General features: G+C 43.1%; 1 protein-coding gene across 1 annotated transcript; it reads left to right on the forward strand.

The window, feature by feature from the left end:
• Positions 1-680: 680 nt before the first annotated feature.
• Lmod2 (leiomodin 2) lies at positions 681-8,762 on the forward strand. The gene is made up of 3 exons (XM_069996668.1): positions 681-1,115; positions 6,348-7,685; positions 8,388-8,762. Exons 1-3 carry the CDS (start codon positions 843-845, stop codon positions 8,412-8,414), a joined length of 1,638 nt encoding a protein of 545 aa, XP_069852769.1. The 5' UTR covers positions 681-842; the 3' UTR covers positions 8,415-8,762.
• The last annotated feature ends 5,807 nt before the right edge of the window (positions 8,763-14,569 follow it).

Consider the following 14,569-nt stretch of genomic DNA (forward strand, 5'->3'; position numbering starts at 1 on the left):
CCCAAAGCTTGAACTGATTTATGTATATTTAGCACTAACCTGGCATACTAGTAGTGGTCTGAATAAATCTTACCCAGTATTATTTATCTTTTTTAACACTCATGGGAAGAGACGGAAGCCATCTGGTACGGTGGAGAAAGCAACTTCTGCTCTTCCACTCCCTGCCTTTAACTTTTTCATTCTCAGAACCTCAAATGCCCACGCTGTAAATGAGATCCATGATATTCATCGCACAGGACTTCTAATTAGGAAAATTGCATGAAGTGTTTTGTAAACTGCAAACGGTCATAACTTTATAAAGTGGGATATTATTACAACCTGTCTCTTTCTGTACCACCCACAGAATGTTTATAGAAGAACCAGAATAACCACCCATCGTCATCTGAGATAACCCTTAAGGGATTAATACATTTTCATAGCATGGTGGCAATGGCTAGTCATTTTCAAAGTAACTTTAACTCCCTTGTTGTTTGAAGGCAAAGTGAGAGGAGCCGTGTTACTCCCTATCTGAAACATGCTGCCTGTCCTCAGAGCTATCAGGCTCAGCTAAATATGGCCCTGGCCACTATGTTAATAATCCCCACTGGGTCTGAGACCTCCATCCACCACCGATGTGACATTCTTTGTGTTCAAATATCTAGCTGACGTCTGATGCTTAAAACAGCCCATGCTTTCACCCTGTCCACATTGTCACAGCCCTGTATCATCACTCTTAAAAGGCTCCTGCAGCCACTCCCAGCACCAGTTGTTGACCAGCCTGCCCATTTGCCTCCTTGCCTGCCCTGGCCTGTCTTGAATGCCTGGTCCTTCCAGCGCCTTGGGGGTCTGACAAACCAGGGACCATGTCTACGTTTGGCTATAGAAGAGGACTGAGTAAATATGAGTCCATTGATGAGGATGAACTCCTGGCTTCCCTTACACCTGAGGAGCTGAAGGAGCTAGAGAGGGAACTGGAAGACATTGAACCTGACCGAAACCTTCCTGTGGGGCTAAGGCAGAAAAGCCTTACAGAGAAAACCCCCACGGGGAACTTCAGCAGAGAGGCGCTGATGGCCTATTGGGAAAAGGAATCCCAAAAGCTCTTGGAGAAGGAGAGGCTGGGGGAGTGTGGAAAGGTAGGCTCTCTGGACTTTTACTTGGCTGCCCCACGGCAAATCTCTGCTTTATCTAACCTCTCAGTTCTCATCACTTCAACTTTCTTAACAATCCTTTTGTACCAGTTACTGAAACATTGCTCAGGCTGAAATATATAGTCTTGTAACTCCTGTGACCAATAGAAAATGAATCATAATAGCAAAGATTCTCAGCAGAGCTTTTTGATTGACGGAACAAGGAAACCTCAAGAGAAAAAATAGTTCACAGTCAGGGCATGGCTTTAATTGTTTTGCCAAATACCAAAGCCTTATTATCTGTACTTATACGTTGGGATTGTAGCATAATGTCTGCTTTCAGATACGAATTTTTCCCCTTAGGTATTTTTATTTTGTTTCTTTTCTTGTAATAGTGGCTGGCTATAGGAAAATCATTGTATGTTTCCAATGTTCTGTGCTGCAGGTCTCATACATGGAACTGGGGGCCTTATTTCTAGTCCTACTCAGTCCTTACATTGTTAGACCTCAGAGAGTGACTTCAGGGTATCCTTTCCATCTGTTCATTGAAGGATTTCACTGCAGTGTTTTGGTAAAATAAGAACATTTTGAAATGTTCTAGACCTTCCCAAGAAAATGCACACATGCACACCCATTTTTGCATAGAATTTCAAAATAATGAAACCTTGCTGAAATTAAAAATACTTGTGCAGATCATCTTGAAGAGACTTTCTACTTTATAATGATGGTTCTGAGACCATCATGAGAGGTCATGTATCAGGTAGGTCATGTCTGTTAAGCTGTGTGTACTGCTCAGGAAACAGTTATTTCAAAGTTACTATTAAGTTACTGATGGAAAGATATGTCAAAGACTACTCATCATTGCAATAAAATATTTATATAAGAAAGGTTTTTGAATTTGTAGAAGAACAGAGATCAGGAGGAACATTTTTAAACTCCTGTGCTCCACTGCAATCTTTTAAAGTGGAAATGGCTTAAAGCCAGCAGTAAGCTTGCCACAGAACTAATCTGGGAGCTGCTGGATGATCTTGATGATAAGTGTGTGGGCTGCTTTTGCAGCGAGATATGTGTGAGCTTTGTCCATGTCAATCATCGTAGGAAGGGACACTGGGACTGGGCCAGGGTCTGCCTAGGTCACTGTGGCTATCTGTATTGAGTAACTAGAAGGGGGAGTAACAGGGACACACACACACACAGGCACACACACACGCACACACAGAGGATTTGGACTGGTCAATTTCCCCACAACTATAATTTTTAAAGTTGTTTCTTTGAAGTGTGTGAAAATCTAATGAAACTTAATGCCATACTTCATTTCATTTCAAACATAATGACATTTTTATTAAAGAATCGCTTTCACAAAAAAAGAATTCAACTGCCTCCAAATAGCCAACACGTACACACAGTCCACCCTGGCAGTAACCAGCAAAGGCATTTTAATGGCAGAATGTCAGGAGGGCGGCGAGAACCAAAGGACAAAGCCTGCTGTCAGCTGTTGATGAAGCCAGTCTGATGCTGCCAAAGGTTTTGCTGCTCTTTGCCAATGGCTTATCGGCCCAATTAGAGAGGCTGTCTTGCTGATGAACTTTGATTCCTTTCTCGGCTGGTTAATTTTTCTCCCAGTACGCCGTCAGGGCTGGCCAGTTGTCTGTAGTCACAAGGAGTGCTAGCAGAAGGTTGCAGACCAAGGGTGTAAATCCATTCCCACCACAGGAAAACTCTCAAAGCTGCCGAGGGGGGAAGGGCAGCAGGACAGCTTGGTAAATGAAGGGCAGAGTTGAAAGGAGAATGAGGAGGATCAGAGGACCTGAAGAAACTCTGCAAAGGGTTATGGAAATCCTGGCCAGCACCTGTTGAATCGCAGCCCACCTGGGTTTGCACAAATGTATGGCCGTGTCGAACTCCGGAGGAAGTTTTATGTGCAGTGGTCCAGCTGTCCTTGATTGGGTAGCTGCTAGATCTCAGGCACAGGTGGTCGATGGCTTCCATGCTATCTCATTTCCTTCTTACTTCCCTGGACTAGGGAAATGTATTTGAGGATAACAGTCCAACTGAACTTCAAACTCAGCGCTGTTAGCATAATGAATGTTTCTCAAAACTGAGGGTCTGGGTCCAGTTCCAGGAGTAAGCAGTGTCGCCTGGGAATTCCTGAGAGCTGCACATTCAAGGGCTCCTTGGTAGCTGCTGAAGAAGAAATGGCAGAGAAGGGGCTCAAGCACATGGGGTCTACAAGTCCTCCAGGTGCTCAGGACGCATGTATAAATGTTGACAGTCAAAAATCGCTCAATTCTAGTGCAGTTGCTTTGAGACTAAGAAAGGCTGAATGCTTTGTCTAAAGACAACCAGTTCTTTATAGGGAGAAACAAAACCAGTACTGAAAGCTAAGTCCCTGCCCTGCTTGTTCATGTAAGGATGCCAGAGAGGTGATCGGGAGAAATAGCTGGCCATGTCTCCTCACAATCTTACTTATTCTTTAAGTATAGTAATGGTCACCACCTCTCTACTTATCTCTTTCCCTATGCCCAGCCTACCTTTCCTCCTCTGTTCTCCAAAGGATCAAGTTTAGCTCCAAAGTATTAGCATACAGAGAGCTACGTAACCCCAGGGTAGGAATAATCTAGACAGGAGCTAAGGTTTGTCTTTTACCCCCTCTTGATGCCCTTCTAATATCCTGTATCCATTGATGGTCTTTCCAGATGTTCACCACCTGAGGTGACTAACCTTCTCAGATTGCTCAAGAATGCCAAAGAATCCTGCATCCTGGGAAAATGCTCAGGCTCCAGACACTAAATCATCTTACCCTACCCAACCTTATCAGTACTTTCTCCTAGGAATTGTTCTAACTCTTAACCAAAGTCATCTTGAAGAAAACAAATATTTATCCAGAGCCTAGGATATACTAGGGGGACAAGCTATGGGATTGCATTGCAGAGATAATTTTAGAGGGTGTCAAAGAAAGCTTTCTGGAAGAGAATCCTTTAGACATTACATGACAACTCACACTGCCAGGGAACAGTCTCAGATATTATCTTCCCAGGTGCATTTCTTCCAAGGGAGAAATGGCTCAAAGACTTGAGCCACCAGTGCCCCACTTCCCTTTAATTTCTTACAATGTCCATAAGGAGGCTGAGATTTGAAGATCAATGTTTGAAGCTAGCCTGGGCATGACAGTCCATAAAGCACTAATCTCTAATTAATCACTAAAAAAACCCCAAACAAACAGAAGTGGAAATGTGGCTTAGGTAGGAGAGGACCAGTGTTGAGTGAAAAATAAGAGACAATGCCCAGACCCTGAGTTCAAGGCAAGAGAGTGGGGGTGGGGGGGGGAGGAGAGAATAAGTGATGGGGGAGTAAGAGATGGAGGGAACAAGGGAGGAGGGAAGGAATAAAGGAAACAAAAACAAAGTAGATTAAATATATTAACTATAATGGTGGCATAAAAGGTAATTATACCTGGGATTTTTGAGAAAGGTCCTTGTATTCAAGTACTAAAACAGTTCAACACACACACAAACACATGTACACAGCTAGCTGATATGAAGTGAAATTATAAGGACAGATACAAAGGGATTTTAGGTGGTGGTGAGGAGAACTCCATAATTATTCTTCTAACTATCCATTTACTCCACTGCTGGACATAAAAGACTTCCTCTTACTCTTCATTTATGTTAAGAGGTTTGACTAGAACCAGATTCATTTTTGTCTTTGGGTTAAGATTTATACATACCCACGCCCACACCCCCCCACACACACAACCCCACCCCCCCCCACAAGTTCCTGAAGATGTGGGAAAATTAAGACTGAACAAGTCATCCTAGGAGTAGCTGACCTCTTCACAGGCCATCATTTGGTGTCTGCCACTCCAAACCACTGTATAATTGGAGGCTATTTTATGATAGCAACTGGACAAACAAACCTAGAGTCCAATGCAGAGCTTTCCAAAGCTTGATCCATATACCTCAGACGGCAGCAGCAGTCCTTGGAGTAAAAAAAGTTTTCCAATGTAGAGAGAAGAATTAGGGCTCTGGAAACAAGCAGAGAGAAGGTTTCAACAAACAAAAACAAACAAACAAACAATGGATTAACGAGAAAGCATGAAGAAACTGGACTCTGGCTGCAAAATATAAGCTTTTTTTTTTAACCATGAAAAGTAACAAGAAAAAGAGAAAGAAGGGACTTCTTAGGCTTCTTTTTAGAGTTATATAAGTAGTAAAAAATAAAGACAGGATAAAATTATATGTATCTGAAAAATTTTCATCATTGATACACGCTACATAATTTAAAACCACCAGGTTGGGCAATGACTTGCTTTTTCTTCTCTGCTGATCCTCATTGCTTGTTTAAATCAAATGATGGCTAAACTCATTATCTCTCCTACCTGGCCTTTGACAGGCCCTTTCATTCAGCCCTGAGCTCGCTGGAGGTTTTCAGTTGATTTGCTCAATGTTGTTCGAGGTTGAGCTCGAACAACATAGATTTTGACTCCTTGCTGTCCTAAGCAATAGCTTTCTGGTGCTATGGGTTCTCTGCATTTCTGTGCTGCACTCTACCATACAACTAGATAAATGCTAGAGCAGAAAATCATGTCCTTGCTTCTGACACCACTGAGACAAATGGAGCCGAGAGCACCTGGCTTCTGTCTGTAATACTGGCAGCAAATTTGGGTGAGACATTTTGTTTTGGCTTGTTTTTGAAGTGTAGTCTCACTAGTCCATGTTGACCTGGACTCGTGATCTTCCTACTTCCAACTCTTGAGTGCTGGCATTACAAGTGTGTGCCATCAGGGGAAGAATTTTTGAACGTCAATAAAAGGAACTCATGACTATACTGTAGATATCTGTTGCCATTTGTTAGGGGTGGGAGAATAGGAGAGGATGAAGGCTGATTCTAGACAGGAGATTTGCATTTGAGAAGATGCCAAGAAGGGCAATCTGATGTTGAAAAATTCATCCACGTTTTTTTCCAAAGCCCAAGTTTTGACTTTCTTAAACTGGAAACCAGGTCCTTTAAAAAAAAAAAATCCCAATCAATACTGGATGAATAGTGGATGCTAAGCAGAAAGCACATGGTTGTAGAAAAAGATGCTGATGTCTAAACTCTGAAATGTTCACCTTGGTCACTTGAAACAAAGGACGGTCTTTTGTCCATGGCAGAGGCTTGCGTTACTTGCCTTGCATTCACGATTCAGTTAATGAATGCAATGCACGGCCTGGTGATGGATGTCTCTCTCCCCCGCAGGTGACAGAAGACGACAAGGAGGACAGCGAAGAGGAGCTGATCTTCACGGGAAGCAACAGTGAGGTGTCGGAGGAGGTGTACACAGAGGAGGAGGAGGAGGGACAGGAGGAGTCGGAGTCGGAGTCGGAGGACGAGGACAGTGAGGAAGAGTCCACAATCGAAACTGCAAAGGGTGTCAACGGAACGGTGGACTCCAGCCGGGTCGGTTCCGACCAGGCCAAACCACAGACCTTTAGGAGCCAAATGGAAACCATCCACTTAACCAACGGGAGCCGCGCAGGGTCCCCGGCGCCCCCCGCGCCCCCCGCGCCCCCGCACCCCTGCGGCAATCCCACGGTGATCGAGGACACGCTGGAGAAGATTCGGAACAACGACCCCGACACCGTGGAGGTCAACCTGAACAACATAGAGAACATCACGTCGCAGACCCTGGCCCGCTTCGCCGAGGCCCTGAAGGGCAACACGGTGGTGAAGACGTTCAGCCTGGCCAACACGCACGCGGACGACAGCGCGGCGCTGGCCCTGGCCGACCTGCTCCAGGTCAACCAGCACATCACCAGCCTCAACGTGGAGTCCAACTTCATCACCGGCAAGGGCGTCCTGGCGCTCATGCGCGCGCTGCGGCGCAACGCGGTGCTCACCGAGCTGCGCTTCCACAACCAGAGGCACCTGATGGGCAGCCAGGTGGAGATGGAGATCGCCAAGCTGCTGAAGGAGAACACCACGCTGCTCAGGCTCGGCTACCATTTTGAGCTCCCGGGACCCCGAATGAGCATGACGAGCATCCTCACCAGAAACATGGATAAACAGAGGCAGAGGCGGATGCAGGAGCAAAAGCAGCAAGAGGGGAACGATGGCGGGTCCAGTCTTAGGTCCCACGTCTGGCAGAGAGGAACCCCTGGCTCTTCTCCCTACGCGTCTCCCAGGCACTCTCCCTGGTCCTCCCCCAAACTCCCCAAGAAAGTCCAGACCGGGGGGCGCAGCCGGCCCCCCTCCCCCGTGGCCCCGCCCCCGCCCCCGCCCCACAGGCTGCCCCCTCCCCCGCCACCCCCCCCACCGCCTCCACCCTCGGAGAAAAAGCTCATCACCAGAAACATCGCCGAAGTCATCAAGCAGCAGGAGAGCGCCCAGCGGGCACTGCAGAACGGACAGAAAAAGAAAAAGGGCAAAAAGGCCAAGAAACAGCCCAACAGCATCCTAAAGGAAATAAAGAATTCCCTGAGGTCGGTGCAAGAGAAGAAAACGGAAGAAAGTTCTCGACCTTCGACGCCACAGAGATCGGCTCATGAGAACCTCATGGAAGCGATTCGGGGGAGCAGCTTGAGCCAGCTGCGAAGGGTGAGTCCCCCCAGAGCAGACCCCCAGGCCCAGTTCAAGGCCCGAGTCAGCTCTCCACATGGCTATTCTTATCTTTTAGTATGCTTTTGGTCCTGTGGCTTACACTCTGTCCCTGAGCTTTTGTGCTCAAGATTAATAGTGGTGTGCCCCTTGAGCCACAGCTCCACTTCCGGCTTTTTTGGGGAGGGTGGGGGAGTTAATTGGAGACAAGAGTCTCACACATTTTCCTTCCCCGGGCTGGCTTCAAACAGCAATCCTCAGATCTCAGCCTTCTTGAGTAGCTACGATTACAGGCGCAAAGCCACCGGTACCTGGCTATATTTTGAATATTTTAACATGAACGAGTGAGCATAGACAGTGTGAAAGATGAGAAACAGGCACAGGAGAGTTAAGAACATTTCCTTCTGAGAGGTATATCTGGGCTATCTTCATATAATTTCCCAAATACAGAAACCAGGGAGTAATAATCTACGTTTCAGAAGGTTGATTAATCCCTTGTCAAAAAAAAAAAAAAAGTCACCACAAAATGGCAAGTGATTCACTGGCAAATTTATAATTTGAAATGTGAATATCATGCAGCAATAATCCATACTTGAATTCATCCCAGAGAATACTAATACTGCTAGGGACGGAGCCTGCAAATACTCTTTTCTATGTTATCATTAGTGTTGCTTCACTGAAAGAAAACTTCTGTTTTTGTAGGTGGAAGTTCCAGAAGCTCTGCGGTAAGGAAAAAAAAAAAAAAGTTTCTAGAAGAGGACACTGATGTGTTTGTTCAGCGGTGTTCAAAAAATGTATTGTGAGATGTTTCGCAAATACCTTCTGTAATTTGAAATGCTCCCTGACTTTAAAGATAGCCTCACCCCAGAATTCCAAAGAGAATTTTAAGAAACGATGAGCAGTTTTCTTCTGTAAATATGAAAATAAACCTTCTTTTTTATGTTATGAGATTTGTATGGACAGGAAGAGATTAAAGATGCTCTTCCTGTTTCTGGCTGTCTTGGAGATTTTGAGTTGTAATAAGTTAAAGAAATGTGCTGTTATTTTTGTAATCACAATAAATTTGAATTGCGGTTTTCCTTTCCTTTTTTTTTAAGAAAAAGAGAAACTAATATTTTTCTGTGAGGTGTGTACATAACATTACTGAATATTAAAAATATGACATTCTCACTCCAAAAGGGCTTGAGTCCATAACATTTGCCTTTCTTTGTTTTCTCGTGTCCAAGAAAATCTGACCAGTTCTCTTTCTAAAAGACTGGAAATCAAGAACTTACCAAAAAAAGGCTCTTTTAGCAGTGAGATAAAAGGTTTGGAAAAGACTCCATTGTGAACATTACCCTGGATTCATGGACAATAATGTTACAGGACAGCAGCAATTCCTGTCAGATAACTCCGCACATTTATTATTATTCATATCAACTATTGTGGGGAATAAAAGTGTAAATTTAGGAAGTTTCTTGGTTAGGAAGAAGTTCTAGGAGAATGCCTAGAAGGTAAACCTCAAATTCAGAGCTCTATATTGTGGCTGGTGCTTTCATATCTCCTTTGATTTTCCTCAGACAAGCCTTAGTCTACTGAGTCTACCCTTCTCCCCTGCTCAAACCTCATTGATGCCAACAACCAACCACAACATACACCTGAGGGCACGGGCTTGTATATTTTCTGTCTCCAGCTATCATTCCATCCCTCCTTTCATAATTCAGGAGACATCGGACTTCAAATAAGAGAAAGATGTACCAGCAAATTTCACCCCACTCTGATTTGCGCAAGTTGTAAATCCCTTCTAAAGTTCTTTGTATTAACTATGATTAACAATGCGTTCTTTGTGTCCTACAGATTAGAACAGTGACCTTAGCAAACTCTCTGGGCCACACATTCAATAATTGTCTGCTTCATTGACAGAACTTTGTATCATTTCCAGTGAGCATGTTCCAGGAGAAAGATCTCCATGGTTATCTCTGATGGTTCTTGGGTCTGCTTCCATTAGTTTACTGGTACTGCCCATCCATTCTCTTGCTCAGTCGGAACAACTATGATAACTATCATAGCATGAGGGTTCCAGGGGTGGGGAGCTAAGTGCCTGCCCCTGACTTCAGATGAGTGATATTTTATGAACTGAGTTACATTCGGTACCTTTACAACAATAAAGCATGCTATCCTCCCAAGGGCAGAAAGGCTCACCAACATGTGAAATGAGGTATCTCTGACTTCAAAGCCAGGCCTCCTCTGTCAATGCCTTGTACAGTCTCCATCAGACTCAAATGTTCCACAGGAAGACTCCAAGTAAACAGTTTCTAACTCCATTCTGTTGAGGCAGAAGAGCAAATGTTTGCCAAGAAACCATATCAACAATAAAGATCCAGACAAAGGGTGTTTGGTCCTCCTGAATGAGTAAGGAGGAGCGGAGTGCTTGAGCTGCCAGGAGCTGGTTTGGGCTGGGGAGACTGGCCAGACCTAAGTAAGTGACTAAAAGACTTATTTCTCACTTATATTATAAAAATTCTGCTTTGCTTAAGCATTTTGTACTTTAGGAAACTGCAAAATTCACTTAGTGGGCTCTTGCCAAAATTTAAATGAAGTTATGGATGTGCAAGTGATCCACTGAACAGAATATTATAATGCCTAAAGTGAGACAGATATTATATGGTCAGATACTGATTAAGTGAATTTTTCATTAAGGAAAGGCACATCTACAGTATGTTATTTCAGAATTAGTACTGTACACACTCAAGGAATTACAATCATCGCTATGCAAACCAGAACAGGGATCCTAGTACACTATGCCTATAAACTCACACACTACTATGAACACTAATTAGTTCATCTTCTATAAAGAGCTTTCAACTCATTGAGAGAAAACCTATCCAAGACTAGATGAAATGTGTTAGGCTATGATTTATAGGTGTACGTCAATCTCTGGAAATATATCTCATCTTGATATGGAGCCAGCATGGTGCCTTACCGGGTTCATAGGCCCTGCTGTCACAGGTATTTAATAACCCAGGGTCAGCAAGATCTTGATTTAACACTTACCTTGAGCTATGGCTACCAGTGAGGAAAGGAGAGGGGATGCAATATCTTCATCGAGAGGCTCTCTCCTGGGTGGGGCAAAACCATGCTCTTGAAAAGCCCCTCAAACGACTTCCTTTTCCAACCAAGTTAAACTATCCCGTTACCCTGTGAGCCTCTTAATGTAGACTTTTTCCTTCCATTTATCGCCATGTAGCATGATATAGAAGACTTGATCTAAGACTTAGAAACCTCAGAAATCTGGCACAGGTTTGGTGTAGTTAACTTCCACAGCTACTTTTTTTTTTTTTTGGTCATGGGGCCTGAACTCTGGGCCTGGGCGCTGTCCCTCAGCTCTTCAGCTCAAGACTAGTGCTCTACCACTTGAGCCACAGTGCCACTTCTGGCTTTTTCTGTTTATGTGGTGCTGAGGAATTGAACCCATGGGCTCATGCATGCGAGGCAAGCGCTCTACCACTGAGCCACCTTCCCAGTCCTCCACAGCTACTTTTTGAGTTCCTGTTGTGTTCCAGGTACTCTTCCAGACACTAGAGATACACTGAGTGAAAAAGGAGATAAAACCTAGTCCTCCAGAATCGATACCACAATGGAAGGAAGAGGTTGACACCATTCCTTTCGTACTTGTCATAAAAAAGCACTCTGTTCCAGTTTGGGAGGCCAAGTTGACTTTAAAAATGTCTTCTTCCTCACGCAGTGGGGAAGAAACCAACCCTCCCAGACTCACAAAGACCCTTAGTTTCCAAGCTGTTCAAGAATAAGCATTGGGTAGCTTTTGCTGCTGAGCCACATTTTACCATAGACCCTAACTAAAGCAAGAATAGAGTAAAAGAAAGGTTCTCAAGGAGATTGACACTTAATTTGGGCATTTAAAGATTTGAGATTTGTCAGGTACCAATGGCTCATGCCTGTAATCCTAGCTACTCAGGAGGCTGATATCTGAGGATCATGGTTCAAAGCCAACCACAGCAGAAATGCCTGTAAGTCTCTTATCTCCAATAAACCGCTCAGAAAGAGCTGGAAGTGGCATCGTAGTTCAAATGTAGAGGGCTAGCCTTGAGCACAAATTGGCTCAGAGACAGCACCCAGGTCCTGAGTTCAAGCAACAGGACCAGGAAAAGAAAAAAAAAGAATGGAGACTTACAACTAAGGACATAGTACAATCACTTATGAGGAAGCCATCCTCACAATTTCTCCATCCAGAACTATGAAAACCTTATAGTGTACATCTTTTTTTCAAAATTATAAGTGCATACTTGAACACATGTATAGCTATTTTTATACAGAACTGGACGGCAGCTTATACATCACCCTGCAACACACAAAATTTAAGCAACTTCAATAGTTGTTGGTCACTTAGGTTATTTTATTATTCCTTGGGTGGTGAGTATTTCATCTGTTCCACCTCATCCCTTGTTTTTTTTTAACTTGCCTAAAAGCCCATATAGAAATAATTGGCTAGAAAAGACTCACAGCTACAAAAAAACCCCTGTCTGCTAGATAAACTAAATGCTGTGGGCATCATTGTGGCACATCAAAACTAGCAGTTAGGTTTCAAATCGTCAATTTACCAAGTTTTTCATAGTGAAATCATTATATGCCTACCTACACCATATTAAAAAAAAAAGATGGTAGAAGTCTCTATATCTGAATGAAAGAGGTGGCTTAAGCTGAGTCAAGAGGCCTAAATTGAATAAGAGGTACAAACTAAGGAATTTAGATTCAGACAAAACCCAGAAGGAATATCAAAGAATTGTAGAAGGGATAGTGGCATGATGTGAAAAGGTGTGTCAAGAAGGGGCATCTTTGATCACCAACTGCAAGTGTTTGCTAGGCTTAGGTCCAGAGAATGTGAGCACAAGTCATTGAAAATGGAAGCAGAAAAATAACTAGGATCATGTGTGTTATGCAAGTGGATGATACCTTTATTCTGTCAAATACAAATAACTACTGATGAACTCTAAGCAGGCAAATGGTGTGATTGTGCAATCCAGAGAAGGATGGCTCTAGTAGGGCTCAGGCTGTTGGCAGGAAGACAAGTTAGAAAGGCCCATTGTAATGACCTACGAATAAAGTAATGCAGACTGTGCTGTATAAGGGTGCACAGGCCAACAAATAAAACAGAGCTTAAAGAAAGTATAAGCTCTACAAAGTTCAGTTACTAGTTAGGTGGAGGAGGCAAGAGAAAACAACAGAGAAGAGTCTAGATCGACTACTGCATTCCTGGCTGTGCAATTTAGCACATTAGGAAATGGAATAGGGAGTTTAGCATGAAGAATTATTGAACAAGCAACATGAGTCAAGCTAAAAATACACTATCTGAGGTGTCTGAATTGTGGAGACGAAATTTGTGTTGAAGATCACACTGCATGAGAATTATTTAATAGTAGAGCTTTTGATGAGCTCCTCCTAGGTGAGTGGAGAGGACAGAAAGATGGTATGACCAGAAAGAAAGCAAGAAATTAGAAAAAGAAATGTTGCAAAGCAGAGAGCTGAGCTAAGAAAGGAACAATCCATACAGTAAAATGACTTGGCAAGTTCTACCTCTTAAAATGTCTCCTTGAACTGTCGACCTTTGTGGGAGCTAGTTCATACAGGATAGCAGAGATAGAAATCAGATTACAGCAATAGAGTGACATAACTCACCCAGAGCAGAAACTTAGAGCCAAGCTGGGAAAAATGAACTTGCTATTCTGGTGGAGTCAGAGAGTCTACAAAGACCATATAAAAATGGCTCATCTTATTTTCTTTCAAACACACACACACAAATACAATGATCAGCATGATGATGTTTTGGTCAATGACAGACCCCCTTAGCAATGGTGATTTCATCAGATTATATCTTCTAGTGATGTCATAGCTGTTTTCATTTACACAATTACTGGTATGAAATTCACACAGGAAGTTGCCTGTTTGATCTCTCAGAAAACATTCCTGCTTGTACATTTGATTGCATATCTATCCATCTTTGTCTATCTATCTATCTTAGGTAGAAAAATAGAAACTTATATCTAAGATCCAGATAAAATTGACTGGAAACTTGATTCTACTTGTGACAGCCCAGAACTTTCTGGAAGGCACCAGAAAGTTCAGGGTGGAGGTATAAGGATGAGAGGCTTCTTGCCTATGATAATTTTGGGCTCTAAACTGCATTTATCTTACAAACCTGTGACTAATGCTTGCATTTCAAATCCCATCAAGTTTTTTTCTTAATTTCTGTAGACTTTATATTGTGTGAACATTTGTGAAATGAAGGTGAGGTTGTTGCTTCAGCAACACCAATGACATCAAATGAAACATGCAATGCTTTCTATTTAAAATCCTCTGGCTCACCAGGGGACAGTGGCCCGTGTTCTGTCATCCTAGCTATTTGAGAGGTTGACAGTAGAAGGAAATAGTTCAAGTCAGCCCAGGCAAAAAGGCTCATGAGACGCTAGCTCAAAAATAGCAGCAGAAAATAGGATTGGAGGTATGGTTCACGTGGCAGAGCAACCAGTCTAGCAACATGAAGACCTGAGTTCAAACCCCATAACTTCCAAATAAATTAATAATAATGAACCCTCTTACTAACTTGCCACCAGAGATTTTTTTTCTTTTTTGCCTAGTTGCTATTTTATCCTTCATTATAGCCTACATTTTCTGGCTAGTTTGTAATTTCCTTCATCTTCCTTTCTCATGATTCTACTTTGTAAATACCTATGTATAAATAAATTGGTCAATGAGGGCCAACAGATCTAAAGGACATTTTATTTATCAGGAGCCACTTTAATTGTGAAAATAACTTTTTCCCCTATGAAAAAAAGCTACCTTCTCTCCTTGACAGCTACAAAAATGTTTGGTGAGTCACTCACAATTTA

Source organism: Dipodomys merriami, unplaced genomic scaffold, assembly GCF_024711535.1.
Source record: "Dipodomys merriami isolate MVZ:Mamm:240054 unplaced genomic scaffold, mDipMer1.0.p SCAF_5, whole genome shotgun sequence".
In the NCBI taxonomy this organism is placed as follows: Eukaryota; Metazoa; Chordata; class Mammalia; order Rodentia; family Heteromyidae; genus Dipodomys; species Dipodomys merriami.